The following is a 24,669-nucleotide window of genomic DNA, read 5'->3' as shown; positions in this document are numbered from 1 at the left end:
CCAGTCATTATCACACAGACAATGGCCTTCCGTCATGAGGGATGCGCCCTCCACCATAGCCAGCTGCCGTTTGACGCCCCTGCACAACCTGAAGCTCCATTCTTCCATTGAAGGAAAAAGCAGCCCAGATCATGATGGTGCCCCTCCACTGTGCTGTGTGGAAAAACATCTCAGGTGGGATCTCCTGGTCATGCCAGTAACATAAGCCATCTGGACCATCAAGGTTCCATTTTTTCCTCATCAGAGAATAAAACTTTCTTCCACCTTTCAATGCCCCATTTTGGTGTGCTTGTCCAAATTCCAAACAGGCAATTTTGTGGCATTGAAGGAGTCGAGGCCTTTCAAGACATTTTTTGTTCTTAAAAACCTTCTCTCGCAGATGCTGACTGATGGTTATTGGACTACACTCGGCACTAGTAACAACCTTCATTTGGGCCGAGGATTGTCTCCTGTCTTGAAAGACAGCCAGTCAGATCCTGCCGCTCAGGGCCGGTGACATTTTTTTTGGGTCTACCACTTAACTTTTTGTTCCGTAACCCCCAGGATCTTTGAAGAAGTTTCAAATGACTGTCTTACTGCGTCCAACCTCAGCTGCAATGGCGCAATGCGAGAGGCCTTTCTTATGCAGCTCAACAATCCGGCCACGTTCAAAAAAAGAAAGTTTTTTTGCCTTTGCCTTTGCCAGTGTATAAAGTAAATTCTTGCCATTTTTCAAACTGGTCTTCAAATTTTGATCAGGAAGTATATATACTAGAAAGCACAAAAATTTGCTTCACATGTCGACCTGCAAGGCCGCATGGTGGCCGAGTGCTTAGCATGTTGGCCACACAGTCAGGAGATCGGAAAGATCTGGGTTTGAATCTCCGCTTGGGCATCTCTGTGTAGAGTTTGCATGTTCTCCACGTGGGTTTTCTCCGGGTACTCAGGTTTCCTCCCACATTCCAAAAACATGCGTGTTTGGGTAATTGGCGACTCTAAATTGTCCATAGGTATGAATGTGAGTGTGAATGGTTGTTTGTCTATATGTGCCCTGCGATTGGCTGTCAACCAGTAGGGTGTAACCTGCCTCTTGCCTGAAGATTGCTCCAGCATACCCCATGATCCTAATGAGGACAAGTGGCATAGAAAAGGGATGGATGGATATCGACCTACATTGGATTGCTTTTAGGATTTCCATTTTTCTGTATGTAGCTCTCGATGGAAAAGATCTATTTAAGAAAGATGGATGTCACCTGTGGTGTTGATCATGCTCTTCGGTGTTGCTGTGGCAGCAGCAAAGATGTTAGGTGTGCTGCCGGCCGTGGTGGCGCCGCCAGTGGTGGGCGTGCCCACTGTGTTGACGGACAGGCTGCCAGGCGGTGGCTTTTTGACCGGAACCACAACGCTCCTGCGAGGGAGAGACGCACACAAAGTGTTTACTATTGATAACTACATTACTGTAAAGGCACCAGAGATAGTCCAAAGTTGCTGATCAGCGCTTTGACAGAGAAAGTGATTTTTATTGGCTGTGAGCATCGACTCACTGACGGATGAGCCCGACTGGACCCACTCTGGCACCTTCCTTAGAAAAAGGAATAGGGGGAAGTCACCTGTCAAAGGAGTGGAACTGCATGGGCAGCATGGGGTGGGTCTTCAGGGCAGGATCCGGGTGGTAGGGCGTCGGCCCAGACTCCTGTCCCGAGTCTCCACCGTCCACTGGGGCTGCCACCAAGCTCTTTAGGATCTCCTAAGATAAATATCATAATTCATATTAACAAGGTTATGTTGTGTCTAAAGGTACTGGATATTGGTTTTCCTACCGATATCCAATATGCAATATTGTCCAGCACTTTATTACCGATACTGATAGCAGTATCTACCAGCTAATGTTGTGTATTCAACACATTATGATTCTTCTTTTGAAGCATTTCACCAATAAATAATAAACTGCAATATGCAATATAAGTTACACAAAAAGTTAGATGAAAAGTATTGAAGGAAGACTTTATTCCCCCTCGCATCACCACAGCTTTATGTCATGTTCCGCATGACAGGTTGGACTTCAGTTTTGGTTTTCCTTAGTTTCCACGTCCTGTTTTGTGCTCTTATTTTGTTTTCTGTTTGGCGCGATGCGCAGCTGCTTTGCGGTCACCGGAAATCACGTGCAGCGGTATCTGTTTCTCATTAGTAGTCAGCACTACTATTTAAGTGGAGCTGCATTACACGCAAAGCATAACACTTTACACTCATTGTAAATATTTACAATCCCAAGAAACTCAGAAATAACTCTCAGGGGGACATACTGAGCAAGCTGCTCTGATGATGATCATCTCAGGCACCAATATCATAATCCAATGTCATTTTATATCGGCCATGGGCCAAGGTGTTGCTGCTGCACCTTTAAGTAATGACGTCATAATGGATTTCACTGCTTGGCAGCCACCAGCAGGAAGGCACAGTTGATCCAGACTAAACTAGTCTTGCTGCCTAAATGGGCTGCTGTAGAAATGAAAACAAAACAAGGTGAAAAAATATTGTGCGAAAGTGAATGAGCGAGGTTCCACAGGCTAGTGAATTTAGCATGCTGATAAGACTCTTTGGCTCCAACTTTGGTACTTTGGGAACGGAGTTAATTTTTACTAATTTCTTTTTGACATTTTTTTCCACCTGACTTGTACAATTGAATGTGAAGACATTTAGCTCGGAGCTCCAGGCCTTGTTTTGTTCAAATGTGACATTTGATGATCATCATTAATATTTAATGACTATATTTTCCTATGTCACCATGTAAACATACCAACAGCTAATGGTTAATGACAAGAGAATGTGGCGTTCGTGTCTCACCTTGACATTGATGCCTTTATTGGTCTGACTGATGCTGGAAATAGACGAAGGCGGAGCCTGGCTGTTTGGGGCAGCGCCCGGGTTGTGGGGGGAGTCTAGAAGGCTCTCCTGCGACCTCCTGACGTCAGACAGACTACACAGCAGATCCGTCCCTCCGCCTGTGTCTCTGTCCCTGTCTGTCTCTCGTCCCACCAGGCCCAAGCCCAAGCCCAGGCCCAGGCCCATCTCAGAACCGTTCAGGGATCCGGTCACGTGGCCCTCCTCCCCGATGCCCGAGTCCGTGTGTGGGAGGCCTGCGCGGGGGGAGTCATCCACGGGGGTGGGGGTCTGCTTGTCACGGTCAGAGAAGCCTGAGGACGGGTGTTCTGGAGACGTAAGTACGAAATCAATAAATGTGTGTGATGTGATTGAAGAAGTTTCTGCTTGGAACAAAGAACACAAGAAGCAAAGCAGGAAGTACCTGTGCTGGTCGGGGAGTTGATCTCGTGGCGGATGCTGCGTCCCGACAGGCTGGTGGACCTGCTGATCTCTCGCTGGGGCTCAAGTATGTCCCGGTACTTGGACACCATGAGCACCGAGATGAAGTAGACCACGGCCAGTGCCAGGAACTGAGCTTGCTTGCTGTCGTCCTGCAGTAAAAAAAAAACAAAACCCGGACGTGTTTGAGCGATGGTAACGATCATGTGACAACACACGTAGATCTCGTTAGCAAGGCGCTTACCACATCTCTAAAAACAACCGCACGAAGCCTGTTGATGTCGACATCCTGCAGGAGCCTGTCTGGGTCCTGCTAAAGAAGGAGAACAGTGAGTGAGAAGAGCGGCGTCATGAATGTTGTCACTCCTTGATGAAAACCACGTATGTCCATTTGACTTTCAAACTGAAGAAAAGATGGTCTGCAATTAGTTCAACATAAAAAAGTTTTCATTGGTTGTTTAGCCATGTAGTATTGATAGATGACGGACAATCACGTGATGCCATAAAATGGACATACACAGTTTTTCATGGAAGAGTGACAGAAATGTGTGTGTGTGTTTTAAAGAGTACTACTGTGCCACCTTGCTGGCGGTCGAGGCGCTGTGGAGGCTGTCCTGCGACTTGCTGCCACTTAAAGACGACTTGCAGTTGCGATCTCGTTGTCGCTGCCTGCACTCCAGACAGTTCCTCACTGCCACGCAGCACACTGACAGACACACAAAAAGTAAGTGAGCAAATAACACAACATATCAGTAACACACAGGGTGTCCTAGACAAAAATACATATATCATACAATTCTTTTTTTTTTAAATAGATAAAAAAATTGGTTTCATTTAATATAAATATTTCCTTTTTAATGTATTATTTTTTCTATTTTAATTCATGTTAGTGTATAATATATTCTCTATTGATTAATTACGTAGAATTTGTAAAATTATAATAACTAATTGCTTATTTTCATTTTGGTAATTAATTAAATTAAACTGTTTTAGTATTTTATATATATTATATTATTACTATATTATAAGAATAGTGTTATTTAATTAGTTATTATAATTCAGAAAATCTAAATAATTAATCAATAAAGAATATATTATATAATCATGTATACGTATCATGTATATGTCCATATATGTTACTAGCATTTCTTTAATATTTATTAATTTAGATATATTTTTGTATATATTTGAATTAAACCATTACATATACAGTATATATACACACACACACACATATATATATATAAATTTATGTATATATGTATATGTGTGTGTGTATATATATACTGTATCTATATGTGTATGTATCTATATGTGTATGTATATATATATATATATGTATATATATATATATATATATATATATATGTATACACACACACACATATATATATATATACACATACATATATACAGTACATATATACACATACAGTATATATACACATATGCATATACACACACACACACACATATATATATATATAGTATATATATATATCTCTATATATCTATATCTATCTATATAGATATAGATATATATACGCATATATTAGAAGTGAAACGTTTCATCCACTACATCAATGCATAAATTTCTTGTCCTACAATCCAACTACGACGATCTGTGTTCAGCAAGTTTCCATTATGGACAACATATATCGATCTAACATTGTTTAAAAGGTAATCAATTGATCCTAGGAAATAAAGCATTGGATTTAAGCACGGCAGGCCTTATGTGGATGTGCGTTTTAGCACTTTTAATGATAAAGACGTTAAACATTACTCGATTCAGTCTGCCTGTCTGTGACATTATTGTCTTCCGGGTATGTGGTGATCATCTAGCGCAGCGTGTCCAGGTCAAAACAAATATGTGCGCAGCAAAACGTCTGTCATTTGTGTATTCTTGCTCGTTGCTGCACCGTTCTTTCAAACGGCTGCTCTGATCAGGAGGATTATCAGCATAAAAAAAGCCCCTGCTGCCATCGGCCTGTACAGGTGAAAAAGTTTCAACACCTAATTGGAGATACCATACCGAATGTCCCTCACCTTTGGGTGCAAAGTGCAGTGTGGATTGCACTATTTAAAGTAAATAATCATGGCAAGCTATACCACCCTCTGTTCATCCTGATTATGTATGCATTTGTAACAATTTTCTTGTACTCATTGATAATTTCATAATGTCAGCATTATTAATCATTTATACCTGATTCCCTTACAAAAAAAAACGGGAATGTACGAAACTTCGCCTGCACTGTCCAGTATCCAGGTATTTATTTCACAGTCACACTGGTTGAATTTTTGGCTAAAAAGTTACTGAATCGATTTAAAGTTACCAAATTGTTTCGGCAAGCACGAATCGTGATACGAACGAATCGTTACACCCCTCACACACACACACACACACACACACACACACACACACACACACACACCACATGAACAGTACTGTACAGTGTGTGTCTGTTATTTTTCCAGACATTAGGGTCATCCTTTACTTTATCTTATGTTATTACTATTGTTATTATTAAAACAGTTCCCAGTATCATAGAATCATAGACGAAACAATAATGATGCAGTATGCACATACAGTTCATATTACAGTATATCTGATGTTTAATCAAAGGCAGACTCTTTCACACATGTCCCTAACAAAGTGGCTGCTGTGGCACTCACCCAGGCGCAGGCACTGCCTCATGAGGCCGCCAGACGACATGTTCTTCTCCGCTTCAATCTCGCTGAAGTTGAGGGAGCTGGCAAACACCAGCACGTCCACCATGGCCATGAGGCGCGACAGGAAGGTGACCGCCGTCTCCGAGGACATACCCTGCGTCGCCTCGATGTTCTCCAGCTCCGTCTGATTGGAGACACACGCACACACGCAAACAGACAGAGTTCAGACGTTAGGGTGTTCTCATGTTTGTTTAAAGAGAATGAGGACTTCAGTGCTCATGCTAGTGATGTCTACATAGCAAATTGAGGTGGTCCAACACGTCATGGCAGTGGCGTGACCGTGCAGCCTATCAACCCCAATAAAAAAATAAAACACACACACGCACACACACACGCGCACACACATGTCTTCTCCTAGGTGAGCAGAAGATGCAAGTCAAAGTGCAAACAAGCTCATCAGAACCAGTGAGCACACACACACACACACACACACACACACAGACTAGGTGAAGACGAGCTTGTGCTCAAACCTCTTCCTGTGACGTTAAAAGGTGACTTTACCCACCTCTCCCCCCATGCCTGCTCCCCCCGGTACAGGGGCCACCTCCTCGCCCTTTGACCCCCTCTGGGGTCCTGCTGCTCCTGCCCTCTTTAAGGTTGATACACATGGGACAAGCTTAGCAGATGGAACCTCCCAAAGTAGGAAAAACTATACTCCATAATGATCAAAACTAACAGCCTCTCTATTGACTGAATATGATGACAGTGTCACACTATTTAATGCACCCAGGCTGCAGGTAAGAATCACAATAAATAGAGACATGCGGCTATCAGACATGTAGGTGGAAAATAAGCTAATATGAAAGGAGGGGAGTGCACCAACATGCCAGTCTCATACCATCATTGCTCAAAGATGAGCTTCAATCCGGCTGGAAACCTAACTTTTTATATTTTATTGGCAAAACAGAATTTCTTTTTAGTCACAGTTGGTGCACCCCCCCCTAAAAGGAGTGTAAAAAGAGGGAGGAAGGAAGGAAGGAAGCAAACTTACACTGCTGGCATTACTCTTAGAACTCTGTACATGCAAAACCGGACAAAAAAACAAGGAAAGTAGACAAAAAAACACAGAGAGGAAAAAAAGGATGGTTAAAAGAAATAATTTTTAAAGCTCAAATTAAGTAAGTTCATTCAAAAAGATGTTTAAAAAATACGCACTACATTTCAGAAAGAAAACACAAAACGTTCTTAAGGTTTTAATTTCATGCTAAAAATATATTTTTTCTTCCATATAAACAACAATTTTCATCATGTTGACTTTAAAAAGCACTCAAGTGGTCACATGGTGTCACTGAGCCTCATGTGAAGCAGCTGCAGTTCCCCCCTCCAACCACAGGGCGGTGGAGTGGAGTCACTTACAGACGGAGAGGTGGCGGCGGACAAGAGGGGCAGGATGCCTCCGCAGGCGATGATGATGTTGTCCACCATCTGAGAGATGAGGTGGATGGTGTTGTGCACGAAGATGATGTTCTCGTTGCTGTTGACAAAGTCCATCACAGACTTGGTAGAGTGACTGCAAGAAAAGGAGCTGTCAGTCACATGACCACTCAGTCTATATCCACCCCTACACCACCTAAGTATTTATAAAGAAATCTAATTGTTATCATATTCCAGAGATAAAAACAATTACGTCCACATAAAAACACATTAACAGGCTGTAGAGTGCATGCCAAAGCAGCAGGAACCACTGCTTTCTGCTGTAACCACTAACTATAAGCTAATTTTAGCCAATCAGAAGCCTGAGGAAAGTCATTCCATTCCATCAAATGGAACACTTCCATCACTACAATTAGTTCCCGAGTGCGCAAATTTTGACTGTGCAGTGCTACACCAAATCTATTACTGTCGTACACTTACCGGAAATTACAGTCAGTATATTTGTCTGCTTCCTGTTCTTCTTCTTCTCTCCTTTTTAAATGTGAATTGCAAACACTCAAGTTACTCCCGCCTCTTCCTCTACGTAGCCAAGATGGTGACTACTGAGAATGGTAAGTGTCCAGCACTGCGCACTCACCATTTTAACTGTTTTGAGTGTACCATTCGGGTCGTGACAGTGCACTGCATTTTGCCATACTTCTCAGTGTGAACGCACTTATGCAATTTGTGTGCGTAATGCTTCAATCCACGCACTTCCGTACTTACACTTACATAAGTATTGTACTTAGCTCCTCAGTGGCGGAATTTTGTCAGTGTGGTGCTGTCCCATGTCCATTACCGTCGTGGCAAAGTTACCGGACATGATGACTGCAATACTTGGCCACTTCCTGTTCCTCTTCCTCTCTCGTTTTTAATTGTGAATTTCATTTCAACCACTCATGTTAGTCCCTCCTCTTCCGCTATGTAACCAAGATGGCGATGATTGAGGGTGGTTTGGCTCCATCACTGCACACTCACCATTTGGGGCGTGTTGAGCAAAATATCCCAGTATTGACAGTTAGAAGGCACTAGTCCACTCAAATGTTAAGTGTAAGTACAGAAGTGTGCAAATTGAGGCACAGCTCTACGCTACCGATTGACAGGCTGTCAAGTGCAAGCCAAAACACCAGGTGGTGCTGTAAACACTAACTATAAGGTCATTTGCACCATTCAGAAGCCTGAAGATAGTCATTGGAGGAAAAAAGCTCAATATCAAGTGCACTCAGAGATGGCAGATACTCATCAAGGCCAGAGTATTGCCAGAAGCGGAAAAAAAATGATGTGGCAAAATCTCACACAAATAATGCAACACTGTAAATGTACATTTGAAAAATACTGCTTCTAAGGCGTCAAGGTTGCTCACCTCCGCCACACGTGCACATCAGTCTCCAGCGCAAACAGAAGGTCTGTGAGCAGCCTCTGGTGCATGGGAGACCACTTGAATTCTGGGATTCGGAACATGGTGGTCCGCGGCCCCGGGCTGAACTGCCTGCGCTGCTCTTCCGTCATGGGCATGCCTCGGAAACCCAGATCCACACGCAGGTCTCGCTCCAGCTGTGCAGCGCTGCGACCGTGTAGGGCCTGTGGCACGAAGACGAGGTGGAGTGTGGAGTCAGCAGGACCAAACCTAAGTACAAAAAGCTCACCTGTGTTGTTGCAGTGGTTTGTATCTTCCTGGTGTCCTTGTCCTTGCCGTCATCAGACCTCTCTGTGTCAGACGTCACACTAGAGGTGTCTCCGCCCGCCTTCAAGCCTGCAGCCTCTCCCTCCGTGCCAGATGCTCCCTCTCTCTCAGGGAAGTCCGACTGAGAAGCTCCTTGGTTCTGGGCTTGGCTCTCGGCCTTGGCGATAGAGCTGATGTCTGCCAGTGGGCTCTGGATCTTGAAGGGTCCGTCCTCAGGGAGCTCCCCGGCACCGTGGGCCTGAGTTAAGTCAGAGCTGCAGCTGGTCATGTGGGCCAGCAGGCTGAGGTCATCACTGGCACTGGTGCCAGACGGGGCGGGCTGGTCCGGACTCTGCAGTACGAGGGTGTCGGTGGCAGCCAGAGCTGGAAGCAGCTTCTCATCAACCTGGAAGATGTGGAGAACATCTTTAATAAGGTGTACAAAATATTACAAACAGTCAGTATGATGTAAGACCCAGAATAAACAGATGTTAAATGTGACCATCAAAATAAACGAATAAACATATGTTAAATGTGTCAATCTAAAAAAAATAAATATATATGTTAAGTGTTAATCAAGGGCCTAGTGGTTAGCATATTGGCCACACAGTCAGGAGATCTGGAAGATCTGGGTTCGAATCTCCGTTGGGCATCTCTGTTTGCATGTTCTCCCTGTGCGTGTGTGTTTTTTTTTCCGGTTTCCTCCCACATTCCAAAAATATGCATGTTATGTTAATTGGCGACTCTAAATTGTCCATAGGTATGAATGTGAGTGTGAATGGTTGTTTGTCTATATGTGCCCTGCGATTGGCTGGCGACCAGTCCAGGGTGTACCCCGCCTCTCGCCTGAAGTCAGCTACGATAGGCTCCAGCATACCCCCGCGACTCTAGTGAGGATAAGCGGCATAGAAAATAGATGGATGGAAGTGCTAATCAAAATAAAATCAACATATTTGTTACATGTGTCAATCAAAATACACACACATAATAAAATAATAAACACACGTTAAATGTTTCGATCAAAATAAAAAAAACATACATGTTGAGTGTAAATGAAAATAAAATAATAAACATACATGTTAAATGTGTCAATGAAAAAGATGAATATCCTTTCTGGTACTGGATGTCCTTTGATTGTGTACCTAATGAAGTGTCCCACCTTGCTGAAGAGAAATCCGTTGTTGTTGGGGACGCTGTCCTTCTCGTCAGCCAGCGTGATGAGGGGTCCCATGTTCCCGTCGTCCACCAGGGTAACCCCTGAGAGCCCCAAGCTTGACCCCAACCCGACCCCTGACCCGGCCGTGTCATCTTTCGGCACCAGATTGCCATTGAGGTTCTGAACCACGGCGCAGTAAGCACTGTCCAGGAGCGAATCCACCTCCACCAGGGGTCCATTCTCCATGCCACCCCCTCCACCTCCGCCCAGGCCTTCAGGGGACAAGTCCAGGTCGTCCAGTTTGACCTCAGTGGCCTCCACCTTCTCAGCTTTGATGTCCACCAGCAGGTCATGGACCTCCACCCTCACGCCAGGACCACCGCTTGTTTCCACGGGTGACAGGGCGTCGCCGTTGGGACGCTTCACGGTGCCCTCTGCAAGGAGATTCCGCGAATCACCGGCGGCACCCTCGCTGTACTCCGCCTCGCTCTCAGGCGTCTGAGTCTGGGAGGTGTCGTCCATCTCTAGGTTGCCGTTGACGACAGGGGCGGGTGAGGCTGACAGGCCGGAGATGGTGGACACGGAACCTTTCTTTCCTTTCTTCATATTCTCCTCCTCCTGCCGCTGGTATTCCTCATACATCTTGGCCAGGTACTCCTTGTGGGCCTCGTAGGTCACCTGGGACATGATAGGGACGGAGTGGGTCATGTGATCACAAAGTAATGGACATAAACATGCTGTGGCTCTCTGACCTTGGAGTGCGCAATGGAAAGTGTGTCAACCCAAACCCTCCAGCCCCCCCACTCGTATTTGATGGCATGGTAGAGGAGGATCCTGAAGATGTTGTAGACCATCTCGGTGATCTTCTGCTCCTCAGGGTTCTTTGGGTTGATGTAGCCCAACGAGAACATCCAGTCCTGCCACACGGAGCACTGCAGCAGACAGCTGCAATACAACTACGTGTTAATCATTTTCTACAACAATGTCCTTTTAAGAAGTGCCAGAACAACAAGTGGTGCTATTAAAAAGAACTAAAAGGCCTTTAAGCCTGAAGAAGAAGTCACTTCCAGAAAAGACATGGCCTTAGAACCTTGTCGTGCTCTTACCGGCGATTTTCCCGGCTGTTGCTGAAGAGTTTGATCATGTCGGAGAGAAAGAGTCTCCTCACTTCCATAAGCTCAGCACTGGGGGAGGAATTCTTCAGTAGCGTGGCCACCACCTTCAGAATCACTGCAACCACAAGCATTAGCATTGAATTACCATAATTGATTAACATATAGATACGAAGATAGCAACGTTAGCATTAGTAGCCATATTAGCAACACGAGCGATACTAATGGCATTAGCGGAATTAGCATCAATTTATCAACGGGGACCTACTGGGATTTTGGATCTTGATGGTGGAGTCGGGCTCCGGGTGTGGTTTGTGGACCACCTGAGTGCACACCTGCTCTGTCAGAATCTGCAATCGAACGAGGCAATAAGCGCTCGGCTCCATGGCGTTGCCACGGTAACGCGGCAGAGCAGGCGAGCTGGCCAATCACATACCTCGTACAGAGTGTTGTAGGTGGTGATGGAGACTGTGTTGGTGTGCATCATCAGCCTCTCGCCCAGCAGCGTGAAGAGACTGTGTGTGTGCATGATCTCCACCTTCCTCCTTAACACACACACACACACAAATAAGAAGAGGGTTACAACTGGTCCTCCGAGGTAGAAAAATGAGCATCAACATGAGAAATTAAAAAAAGTGAGACACGAAAAGCGGAAACATTAACGAGTTGATTAGAGCGCCTCATTAAGGGGCCGAGTTGTCGAGGCTGCCACATTTAGCTATGACAATTAGTGCTTATGATGGATTTTTAACTTGACATGCGACTTTACTGCATTTATCAAGGAACACAGTTTCCTCTGTCTATCATTATTAACCACTGGAATTGTAAATAATAGAAAAAAATACAATTCAAGCTAATCCTAAAACAAAAGATGCTTTAATGAGAGATTATTGGTACCATGTGTGTAAATTATATAGTTCTAGTCATGATAATAATAGTAAGTACTGAAATGGAGTTAAGATGGCGGAAAAATGCTAATTTGTGAAGTTTAATGGGGTTTTTTTTTCTTGACGCCTGACCTTTGCTTGCCATGACGACAACGGTGATCTTTCACATGGTGTTTAAGTGTGTGGAGCAATAAACACCTGGTAGCAACCAAAGTGAAGCTGCGTCCTCCACTGAGACACAGTCACATGACGCACAGCCTGCGGGATCACGACTGACAACGCAGTTATTTCACCTGGGTTTGTCGGGAGCATTGCATTCGCATACACGTGCGCAAAAAGCGGGTAGAGATGAAGACAGAAACACAGAGGGAACTAACTTGTGACCGAGGTGCTTGAGGAAGTAGCCGAGTACTTTGAGGGCCTGAACTCGGATACTCTCGCTCTTGGACGCCAGCAGCTTGCAGATCACCCTGACACACACACACACACACGCACACACATATAGACAACATTAAGTTCATTAGGAGGTCATAAACATAAATGTACCATATAGAGGTTTATTACATCATTATTATAAGTGTAGAAATGTACTTTACTGTAAGAAGTGATAACGGGGTGATTAAAAATGTGCAGTAGTTTCTGATTAAAGTATGATGTCAGAGTGAGGCTGACTTTGAACTTGGCGGGATATCATGTTTGAATGACAACCTCTCCAGAGAAGACGCTTTTCTGGTATCCGACAGCGCCTCACCTTATTCCGTTCCTCTGGTCGAAGGCAGGTATCATGGATGCCGGATGCTCGGACATGAGAGCCACCAGCAGCTGCAGCACATCATGGATGTTCTCATCCTGTGGGGGAAAGAGACAACACTTGGATTGTAAAGAGCAGCAGGACGTGGCGGAGAGAAAAATCTGCTATGATTATCAGAGCCCGGAACATTTTGTTCCCTTCTGCGTTTGTTTGTTCTTCTTCACGTGCTGCTGCCACTGACTCACAATCATTTTGACAGATCATAACAAGATCATCTCCACACTGCTCTGCACTCACCTCATGCATGGTCAACAGGTAGTTGAGGATACTCTGCAGCTCGTCCTCCTTCACACCCCGGTCCTAAAAACATAAAAAGACTTCCTTCAAAACCTTCACCACTCTTTGTTGTTGTTCCATCTCAAACACAACTATGCTGTGTCTCCAATGGAATACTTCCATCAGTACATTTCAGTAAGTATACTGTGTACATTGTGTACTTAGTTCCAGAGTGCGCACATTTTAACAGTGTGGTGCAGATAAAATACTTTTAACTATCATATTCACAGCTGAAAAGAAGCGTTTTCAGCCTGGATTTGAACATTGTTAAATGAGGATGGTCACACATCTCCTGGAAGACTTTGGCAGCGTAAAGCGGAAATGCAGCCTCACCGTGTTTAGTCCTGACTCTGGGCACACACAGGAGACCACTCCCTGAGCTTCTCAGAGCCCGAGGTGGTTCATGTGGCTCTAACATTGTCAACCATCAGACAATGTCAGAGATGTATGGCGCAAGACCATCAATACTGTTTTAAAGTCTACTCTCTGGGCGACACGAAGCCAGTGCAAAGACCTGAGCACTGGACTAATATGGTCATATTTCCTGGTTCTAGTCAGGACCTGGGCAGCAGCATTTTGGATGTAGTGCAGCTGTTTTAAAGCTCATTTAGAGATCCCCGTGAGAAGGCCGTTACAGTAGTCTAGCCTGCTGGAGACAAAGGTGTGGATTAACGGTAGTCTCACTGAATCGGGCTTAGACACTATTCCCTTGATTTTGGCAATGTTTCTTAGCTGCTGTTATTGATTTCGTGTGGCTGTTAAAGTTCAGCTCTGAGTCCATTATTGCCCCTAGATTTCTAACCCGATGATTAGGTTTTAGAGAGCGAGAGAGTCTCAAGGTGACTAATAACACTTTCTCTTTGTTTCTGTTTCTGAGGGTGCTCTGCATAGTGTGTAAAGTGTAAGTATGCAGGCACACCAATTGAGACCCAGCACTACACTGTCTTTTAAAAGAAAGTACATACTACGTGCATTGTAACAACATGATTAAAGTGTCAGTCGGTGTGGAGGCTACCTTGAGTATGAGCTGCTTGAGGAAGAGGAGCATGAAGGCTCGCAGAGAGATGATCTCTTTTTGGGACGGTCGGGGTCCATCTGAAAACACACACACACGCATATTGGTGAGGGTGAGACATTGATATGTGACTTTAGTAATTGTACATTTCAGTCTTCTGTATATTAGTGCAGACACACGGAACTATGGTAACCAATGATTGATAGCTTGAAAGATCCAAACTAAACAAAGCAGCGCGATCTTATCTGTGTACTCTAGATCTGTGGCAGCCGACATGTTTGCACTCACAACACAAAGCTTGAAAATACAAATCCATCTGACGCTTGAGAGAGAAATGTAACTCCAGGTTTTATGATGCCACAGTTTGACCCTGTAACAGACTATTTCCATTATTTCCTATGCGGAATAGAAATTTATTGTGTTCCAACCCAGACATCCGAAAGTCTGTATTGACCTAAACAGGCTAATATTTCTCTTGGCAGTCACATCCAGCTGTCAAAATCCCACTTTCATTTCCCTGTTTTCGTTCTCACCGAAGGCCCCCCAATAAAAAATACGCACATTGCGAGCCGCTCTCGTCCCGGCAGGTTTGCAACAATAAACCTTTACGATGTTCTACTACACCTTGCTGGATCAGGTTATTTGACTTCAATTGGCTTTTTGCAAACACGCCACTTTGTGAGCTGAATGGTAATCGCAGTGCAGGGCGAGTGGTGGGCGTGGCTTAGCACAAGTGACAAATAGATAAGATACTTTTTTGTAAATGCATGCATCTAAATGCATCAACCTTTGACCCCATTCATTTTGTGCAACACATCATTCACTGAAGGCCTACAACTACTAACTAAATAGGTTAAAATAACCCTTCCTTATTATGTTATATTATATTATAGATTGAAAAGTTTCATTTTGTCTTGTTATTGAATAAATGTTTCTACAAAAACCAACCATGTTTATATAAAATATAAGTGTAATATATATGTTATTTATTATATTCAGGTTTTTTTTTGAAGCTATATTAGTTTTACCATGACTTGTTTTGGTAAAACGCCATCTAAAATACCTATCTAAAAAAAAAAAAAAAAAAAAAAAAACCTAAACTGTTAAAAAAAAGGAAGAATATAAAAACCTAAACCATATATTATAAATTTTGATTTATATATATAAAACATATTATTAATATAAAATATGTTTATATGTATATAAAACACACAATATATATATTTAATTTATATCTTTTTATATTTGTATATACCTATTAGATTTGTATATACAGTCATGGAAAAAATGATTAGACCACCCTCGTTTCTTCAGTTTATTGATCCATTTTAATGCCTGATACAACTAAAGGTACATTTGTTTGGACAAATATAATGATGATAACAAATATAGCTCATAAGAGTTGAATTTAAGAGCTGATATCTAGCAACTTCCATGATTTTCTTGATGATAACCAAAATCACTTAAGTTCTTACATAAATAGTTATAGCATTGTACTGCCAAAAAATGTTACTCTAATGAGCTATTTTTGTTGTGATTGTTATATTTGTCCAAACAAAGGTACCTTTAGTTGTATCAGGCATTAAAATGAACAAGAAACTGAAGAAACAAGGGTGGTTAAACATTTTTTCCATGACTGTAGATGTACATTATATATTTTTTCTTTATATTTAATTACTAGTTTGAAAATTGTATTTATTGTATGTAATTTTGTTAGTTATTGTACTAGAACTAAACATATAAGACAATAACTAGAATATAGTATCTAAATATTGCTACTTACTGGACTGTGTTAGCACACAATATAATACATGAATATACATTTGAGTTTAACACGGCCAATTAGCATGTAAATCACACATTAAATTCATCACACCACACGCACTAACAGTGTTATTGATTGTGCAAGCAAGTGTGCTGGCATATTTTCGACTTGACAGACTGTTAGCGTGCTAATTGCTAATAGCGTTATCAGCAGCGCCTTATGAGTCTAAATCCCAGCAGTCAAACAGCAATATCGCCTCCAAACACAAAGGCCCCCTCACAGCTGCCAATCAAGTCTGTAAGTCGCCATGGCAACCTGGCATGTACACTCAGAGCCAGAGGCGAGTCTGGGGCGAAGTTGACAAACGTAAACATGCAAGTGGCTGATTCTTCGCTTGCGATGTCATCGCCTTACCGAGGCCTTTGGGTGCGATGCCGCTGCACTCGAGGGGGTTGACGGCCCAGTAGTAGTACTTGAGCGTGTGCATGAGCTGCAACACGGTGCCCACACGTCTGATGGTGGAGTAGATGGTGGCCGTGCCGATGAACTCGGACGACAGGTAGGTGTAAAGTGACAGCTGCACCTGCAACATGAAGACATACGAAGACATTAATGCTTCAATAAATAAATAAACCTGACACTGTTGTTCCTCATGTAAAACCTGTGGCGAAAAATGAGGTCAACAGTTTAGTTTACCTTTGCAATTCTGTAAAAGAATTGCTTGTGATTATTTGCTTGAATGACAATGACACATAAAATGACCGTGTGGTTCCAAGTGGTTAGCATGTTGGCCACACAGTTAGGAGATCTGGAAGATCTGGGTTCGAATATCCACTAGGCATCTCTGTGTGGAGTTTGCATGCTCTCCCCGTGTGTGCGTGTGTTTTCTCATTCCAAAAAGGTTCAATGGAGACTCTAAATTGTCCATAGGTATGAATGTGAGTGTGAATGGTTGTTTGTCTATATGTGCCCTGCGATTGGCTGGGGACCAGTCCAGGGTGTACCCCAACTCTCGCCCAAAGTCAGCTGGGGTAGGCTCCAGCATACCCCAGCGACCCTAGTGAGGATTAAGAGGCATGGAAAATGAATGAATGAATAAAAAATGACCATGTCTACAAACAATGCTCGCCACAACCTGGCATTAAAATGGTGATGCTCCCTATTTCATGGCTGTGCACAGATTTAAATCTCGGAGGTCATTAGCGTTGGGAGAGACGAGGACCAGCCTTAACGAGCTAGTGTGTTAGATTGAGCTCGTTTGGTGCAAATGGTCGCTTCTTACGTTACGTTCTCCGCGCTGAGATGATGATGTCCTTGTGTATTCAAAGCCGAGATCACGACTAGATTGGATTTCTTCCTTAGCTTTCATTAAGTACCAGCAAAGCTTGTGTGGCTAATAATGATAACGATAGCGGACGCAATAACGCTCAGCAGGTTATGGGTGGTTTTACTTAGCATTTCCATGAAAACGTTTATTTGTAGCACAAGGGCCTTGGTGCAAATCCAGGTAAGGGTGCGGGTGGACAAATTTTGTTTCAGTCTGACTGCATTGGGACCAATGGGTTGCAGTGAGCAACAGATGGAGCTGTGGTGAAAAAAATCTTGCTGTGTGCATCACAGTGGAATATGATATGTCAGCCCAACAAGCCAGACAGATAAGCGTAGAAGTAGACAATGCTTATTTTAATGCACAACACACAAACTCAGGGAGAAACATGGGAAAGAGTATAAAATAAGGAATAGGACTGGGGTGGGGGGTGATGTGTGCCGGTTTGTCTGGCATTGGCTGTTGGGTGGAGGGGGTGCTCAGGCCTTGCCTGCTTACAGCGGGCTGAACAGTGATCAGTCAGTCAAAACACATACGAATATTAAATGTAGGGGTGTCACTAGATCTTGCGAGATTAAAACATGACAAGATTTCTTGTCCAGAAAAAAACTGTCTCGTGATAATAAACAAATAAATCAATCACAAATGAAAATGAACTGTGTAATTTTGCTGGCCTCCATATGTTGCCATGTGCATGTGTAGGAGGCTGGAAAAGCTCCGCGCAAAATTGTAAATTAAACAAGGCACCCCACACACTATTTATGTACTGTATTTCATTTTGACAGTGTAATGTTTACGTCAGCAGAAGGTGCGTGATGGTGCTGAGTGATTCCGTAGGGAGTCTAGCGGCTAGCTTTAGCCATGCACCGCCGATTAACAAACAAGCTCAGTCATCAGAAGATGCTAACTTTGAGATTTGACGCTATTGTTTCACAGTCATTTCTATTGGTTACACAGTGATCCCTAGCCTGTGTAATCTTTGCTACTGGTCCAGATTCCTCAAGGTCTGGTGCCACCTGGGAGATACGCGTGTCTGTTTTCCTCATCTCTCGCCTCCAAACAGGCAGAAAGAGAGTTCACTCTGTGGATTGTTTTTAGTACCTAGATGGAAAATGTGTGTGTTCCGAGTATAGTTGAATACATCGCAAAAGAAATGCTGCTCTTTAATAGTTGAAAAGCCATTTCAAGAAATGCTCCTAACATCTTATAGACGGTATGAATTGACTGTAAAAAAAAATATACACATCACAAATGTAAATTCCACATCTTTACAGAGTGAAAAATGACATATTAAAAGAAAATATTGCATTATTATGATATATTATTACATATTGTTATTAATATTATTATTATATATTATCATAACATCAGTGGTTTATTTGGTCTCAAAAAATGTTGACAATAATATCGTCAATTTGTGGGACAATAAACATTTAAAAATGCACCTGCATTGTTTTGTGACGCAGTTAAATAAAAAAAAGGTTCGTGTGTCATAATTTTTCACTGTAGTTTTGAAAAAAAAAAATTATGTTAAGATCTCGTCTCGTTCTTATGAACCCAATCTTGTGCATTGTCCAGTCTCGTGAGTTGGGTGCCGTGGGCGTATACTGGAGCCTATCCCAGATGACTTTTTGGGCGACAGGCAGGGTACACCCTAGACTGGTCGCCAGCCAATCGCAGCACGCACATGGACAAACATTCACACTCACATTCATGCCTATCTCCAATTAGCGTAACATGCATATTTGTGGAATGTGAGAGAGAGAAATGTGAGATGTCCAACAGTTTTGAATCCAAACTCCTGACTCTGTGGCCAACATGCTAACCACTAGGCCACCGTGCAGCCTTTTATTATTTTTTCCAATTATTAATTTTTATTTATGCATATTAAAATTTTGTATTTATGTCCGATTCTTTCTTTTTCTAATACATGACAATTACATAATCATTGTGACTACTAGAACTTATTCCTATCTTGTTTTTTTTTCTTTCCTATTTGATTAATGGTTTTTGCCAGTACACAGCCCACCTTCATTTAAAGGCACATCACATGACAACGCACAACCCTCTCCTCCTCTTGGACACTATTGTTACTTGTCATGTGTTTTATATAATAAAATAAATAAATTACACTAAATTACACTAATAAATACACATCCATGCGTTGATTAATCCCTGTTGTCCAAGCCTTCCTCAATCACACAAGCTAGTTTTTGCCTCCTGGCTCCAGGAGGGGAGGAGCTAATTCCATCTCAGGGTCAGAGGAGAGAAGACTGAGAGCGTCAGCAACATAACGGAAGCGAGAGCGAACAGGCCCCCCTCGGGAACGCCAGAAATACTCTCATCTAGTTCAGTGGCAGACGGAGGAGACGAGCCAAATGTCTTCCTCCTGTCGCAGGGTCTTTGCGAACGCTCGTCTCTTCGATTCTGTTGCTCCAAGCATGACGAGTCACTTTCTTTTTACTAACCTCCACCAACATCTCACACCACCTTTCCACCACGTGGTCCAGTCCAGTCTCAGGTTTACTGTAGAAGTGTAAATACTGATGTGGGTCAGCTACGTGAAATAACGCCGTGAAATCATACCGTGGACGCACGGTGTAAGACCACAATCAATACAACACAGTCAACACCGGACAACAATGAATGATATCTCATCGTCCTGTTTGTGTCTTTTTCCATAAGATTGGCAGAGTACATCAAATACATTAAAAAAAAGTTGCATGATGCAACAAAATATGATGATTGTGTCGTGAGATGCTTTTTCAACCACATTTACGTTCACTGTCTGGGATTAGCCTGCAATTTAGCTTGATGTTGCATTTATTAATGTACCTTAATACCTTCACATATATTCCCTTTGATTTCTTTGTGGGACATAACACACATTTACACACAGACATAGATAGGGGTGTCCAAACTTTTTCCACCGTGGGCAGCATATGGAAAAGGCAAAGGTAATTTTGATACTTATTTTGCAAAAAGGCAAAAAAAAAAAATGGTTTATATGTATTTAAAGACATTTTGTGTTAGTGTTGCGTTTAGGTGACAAAGTGTATTATTATTAAGACCTGTTGTTAGACCTTTTTGCTCTTTTTGTCCATTGCTATGGTTGTTTTTTCCTTTTATTGTTTCATTTAATTTCTAGAACGTGTCGCAAGCCAATAAAAAAACGAGCTGCGGCCCCCGAACCGTAGTTTGGACACTACTGCATTATATTGTCACACACAGACACAGACTGAGACCTTGGCAGGTGTGTGTATCCAGATGGCAGCGTTGAACAGGACATGGTCACACAGCTGTTTGAGGAGCGGCGCCCCGTGAGACAAACCATCCAGGTACTTGGCGAACGACAAGAACTGCTCCAGCACGGCCCGCGTGATGTGGACCCGTGACGACTTGACATAGGGTGCAAAAAAGTACGTGAGCGCCAGAAAGCAGATATGTAGCGCTAATGCTAACCAAGCCGACAAATCTTCTACCGACCTTCTCCAGGAGGTACCCGATCACCAGGAAGCCTTTGCCCCCCAGCATCTGCTCCTGCATGGCCACCGAGCTCTTGAGCAGCTCCACCAGGAAAGCCAGCAGTGTGGCGCTGCAGGACATCAGAGCGGGTTAGAGGTCAAAACCATGCACAAGGAGTGTTATATGACTGTGTGTTGACCTCTCACCACACGCTGGTGTCGACGGCGCTGTCGTTGAGCTGCTTGTAGTCCAGCTGGGCGAAGAGCGGGAAAAGAACTTGGATGCCACCAATGGAGTGGATGGCACTGTGGATGGAGTGCGTCACAATGGCCTTCACATCCTGCAAGGACACCTTGTTATTATTACACAGCAGCTGTTTTAGCTAAACATATGGACACAACAGAAAGTACATTTTAAGCAACAGGAGGCGCTATAGCCCCTAACTGTGAGGCCATTTTGGCAGTTCAGAAGCAATCCCTGGAAAAGGCACAAGAATGTTGAATGGGGGAATGAGTGTGGGCTTACTGATTAATAATAATAATAATAATAATAATAATAATAATAATAATAATAATAATAATAATAAATGTTATTTTAATTGAACAAAATATACCCAAACATATCAAATAAAAACTAGAGAAGCACTCGGAAAGTGCACACCTCCACCTAGCGCCATAGTTCCCTCCATATTGTGATTCACACCAAAATAATAATCCTCCACTTTTTTGGATCAGTCTTCGATATTTTGTAGAACCTGTTGGAAACTTGTCCTGTATTTTCCTAGTGCTCTAGCCATTTTTTCTGGAGTTATATGCACAAATGGCGAAAATGGTCCTATCTCGCAAGGTTAAAGAATCCTTTAAAAAATTTCTGGATCCAGATGGTGATCCGGATCACCCCCAAAATTTAATCACTTCTTCCATATCCGATTTCCGACAATTGCATCAATTGTAAATTTAATCCAAAACCATTCAGAACGTCTCAAGTTATTTTGAACACAAACAAACAGACAAGCAGACAAACAGATAAACGCCGGTAAAAACATAACCACCAATCTGCGCTTTGCGCTGTGCTTGGCGAAGGTAAATATACTTGTAATAAATGCGTGGACATAGTCTGGAACAGTTTGAATTTGCATAATTTAATCAGAAGTAGAGATGCTCGATATTGGCTTTCTTATGGATATCCAATATACTGATATTGCCCAGCACTTCATGACTGATACCGATATTAACCGATACAGATATTGGCAGCAGCTCAGGTCACATCTCAATGAATGCTTCTTTTACTGTGATGCCACTGGATGCATTTCACAAATAAACAATAGGCAACTAAAATAACATATTCTCCTACTATCAACAGGTAAGTCTTGATAAACTTAGAAATAGGAACAGAATTAAATAATGCTGGTAATGATTCTATGTGCCACAAACATCCATGTAAGTACAAGGTAAAGTGTAAAGTATGAAACTCTGGACTCTGGATTCTAAACTGAGCTCATTCAGCACATCACACATGAACGCAGCATGAAGGAAACACAAGAGATGAGAAGTATGAAAGGGAAGATGCCTGACTGCCCCCTTGCATAAACAGCACTTTCACTGCAAATTGCATATTTACAATCCAAAGGCCAAACTTGGTAAGAATTTCAGGCCGCGGACATACTGAGGTAGCAAGCTTGGTGCTGTGCATCACTTGATATCTTTGTCAGCACAAAAAAACAATAGCGATATGAACCGATGCCAATGTCATAAAAATAGTAAGACAACCTACTTTTTGTTGCTTTAGGTGATTGAACTGAAGCGTGCAGCTGCTAGCGCCTCACTAGAGTTAAGGCGTAAAGAAATAAAAGCAAGGGCATATCTTTGTAAATGTCAAGTATGAATGTTGTTGGAGGAGCGAGGCACACAATGGTGGAGGAAAGAGTGGGCTCTTGAAAAGCTCAACTTGGAGAGTCCCCTTGTGACCTTCAGCATTCAGGTGGGACATTTCACCTTTAACAAGACATTGTGCGCTAACGAGAGAGCAGAATGGAGGCGGCACCACCCACCTGCAGCATGAGTGCGTGCGGCGAGTGGACAAAGATGGAAGCGTTCTCCCGTGGCGAGGACTCCAGGCACAGCTGAGCGTCGGTGGCCTTGGCGTTGTACGTGAAGGAGATGGAGCTGGCTAGCTTGCCGTCGTACAACACCTGTTTGTGGTGCTCTGCCAGGTGAATGTCGCTCTCTGACTTGAACTTGAAGGTGCTCTGCAAAAGAGGGAAGGGTCAAGGTCACCTGGCAAAAAAGGCAGCATTAGCTTAATGAATTTGATGACTCAAAATTGACAGTGAGAGGGAGAGGCTGCATGTAGTACTCCAAAATATGTCTCACTTTTCTTTCATTCAATTTCATCAAAACATAAATGCTGCAGGAGGTTTTGCCTGATACCAAAGTAAATGCTCTCCTTTACAGCTTCAGCTTCTCAGAAAAATAGAAAACTGTGCACACACATAGCAAAAAGTAGAGTTGCCTTGCTGTAGATGACCACTATGTATCCCACTGGGCAGTCTATAGTAAACAGACAAGAAAAAGATGAAGAGCGCAAGCAGTAGCGTAGACTTTGTGACACAGAAAAAGATGTTACTTTATTACAAAGACAACACAGTGTCTTAGTGTGTGTGTGTGTGTGTGATGGCGAATGAAGCAAGAAGATCTTAAACTGTATCACTCCGCTCAAGGCTTGTTTTGCAGTGCGAGCGGAGCGTCTTTCATTACTGAGCAACGACATAACACACACACACACACACACACACACACACACACACACACACACACTATACAATACACACGCATCTCTCGCTCGTCACATCCAAACATGAGAGCACAAAGTGCAAAAGCAGTAGCGGGAGAGGGGGACCATGAGCTAGCATAGCAAGTTAGCCGGCCTATAAAGCAGTCATTAAAACACCGAGTCGTGCGGCTTTCCAACAACGCCGCCCTTTAATGGCCTCCTCTGGGCAAGCGAGACATCCACATGAACATGATCGGCCTCAAGGCAAATGCGGGAACGCGAGCAGGAAAACACTTGTTTGTTGCTTTAACCTCAATTGTTTACTGACTGTACTACAATGTACTTTCCTGTGTACCATCTTAGCAACTCATGCTAATGTGCTAAAAAGAACAGTTATGGTTGCAGCATCTGCTCGCCAAGTCAGCTTTAGGCGCCTGCACAAACAAGCTGTAGCGTGGCCTGTGGTGCACAAATTTAAAATAAATAAATAAATAAAAAAAAAAAGGAAGCGGGCAGCTGGTGGTAGCAGTGGTGCTTTACAATAAGTGTCAGAGCAAAAGCATTGCAAAGCCTCATTAGAGTCATTTCTAAAAAGGCCTTGACTTGTCTTTTTACACTAAGTTAAACATTGTGTTAAATAACACAATAGATGTGTTCAAAGTGCAGCTCAGGGGCAATTTGTAGCCCACAGCTCTTTTTAAAAAAAATAAAAATAAAAATACAGTTACAACCCCCGCCCCCCCAAAAAACAGCTGACATGCACTTTTTTTCCTGTAAATACCACTATATCAGGCACATGCAATCAGGGGAGGCAATTGTGGCAGAGCTTCATTTGTCATGATGAAAAACACATACATAGTTGTTTTTAACATTTTCTTAAAGGAAAACTGGCCATCATCCACAATCCTCATGTGAAACATGAGCACACGTCATTCCCTTTTTTCTGCATTCTAAAGAAAGAAAAACAGTAAGCCAGA

The 24,669-nt window shown here is 42.9% G+C and overlaps 1 protein-coding gene across 18 annotated transcripts in view; it reads right to left on the bottom strand.

Annotated features, from left to right (window-relative positions):
• Positions 1-24,669, bottom strand: part of nbeaa (neurobeachin a) — a 106,123-nt gene that overhangs the window by 19,146 nt on the left and 62,308 nt on the right. For 12 of the 18 annotated variants that reach the window (XM_054755937.1, XM_054755938.1, XM_054755939.1 and 9 more), the window contains exons 9-34: positions 22,971-23,168; positions 21,127-21,260; positions 20,942-21,050; positions 20,701-20,853; positions 16,543-16,711; positions 14,364-14,443; positions 13,310-13,372; positions 13,013-13,110; positions 12,639-12,731; positions 11,811-11,919; positions 11,643-11,724; positions 11,369-11,492; positions 11,015-11,207; positions 10,266-10,940; positions 9,090-9,512; positions 8,807-9,024; positions 7,387-7,540; positions 7,022-7,045; positions 6,536-6,619; positions 5,974-6,154; positions 3,882-4,006; positions 3,545-3,613; positions 3,284-3,452; positions 2,824-3,188; positions 1,590-1,726; positions 1,233-1,387 (exon numbers count right to left, since the gene is read on the bottom strand). In XM_054755937.1, the coding sequence (XP_054611912.1) occupies positions 1,233-1,387; positions 1,590-1,726; positions 2,824-3,188; positions 3,284-3,452; positions 3,545-3,613; positions 3,882-4,006; positions 5,974-6,154; positions 6,536-6,619; positions 7,022-7,045; positions 7,387-7,540; positions 8,807-9,024; positions 9,090-9,512; positions 10,266-10,940; positions 11,015-11,207; positions 11,369-11,492; positions 11,643-11,724; positions 11,811-11,919; positions 12,639-12,731; positions 13,013-13,110; positions 13,310-13,372; positions 14,364-14,443; positions 16,543-16,711; positions 20,701-20,853; positions 20,942-21,050; positions 21,127-21,260; positions 22,971-23,168 (4,384 nt within the window). The remainder of the gene's footprint in view (positions 1-1,232; positions 1,388-1,589; positions 1,727-2,823; positions 3,189-3,283; positions 3,453-3,544; positions 3,614-3,881; positions 4,007-5,973; positions 6,155-6,535; positions 6,620-7,021; positions 7,046-7,386; positions 7,541-8,806; positions 9,025-9,089; positions 9,513-10,265; positions 10,941-11,014; positions 11,208-11,368; positions 11,493-11,642; positions 11,725-11,810; positions 11,920-12,638; positions 12,732-13,012; positions 13,111-13,309; positions 13,373-14,363; positions 14,444-16,542; positions 16,712-20,700; positions 20,854-20,941; positions 21,051-21,126; positions 21,261-22,970; positions 23,169-24,669) is intronic. The other 6 variants (XM_054755954.1, XM_054755955.1, XM_054755956.1 and 3 more) reach the window with 4 other exon arrangements.

The sequence above is a fragment of the Dunckerocampus dactyliophorus genome, chromosome 16 (assembly GCF_027744805.1).
Source record: "Dunckerocampus dactyliophorus isolate RoL2022-P2 chromosome 16, RoL_Ddac_1.1, whole genome shotgun sequence".
NCBI lineage: Eukaryota > Metazoa > Chordata > Actinopteri > Syngnathiformes > Syngnathidae > Dunckerocampus > Dunckerocampus dactyliophorus.
The sequence above is the reverse complement of the archived record's forward strand: the minus strand, read 5'-3'. Positions and strand labels throughout refer to the sequence as shown.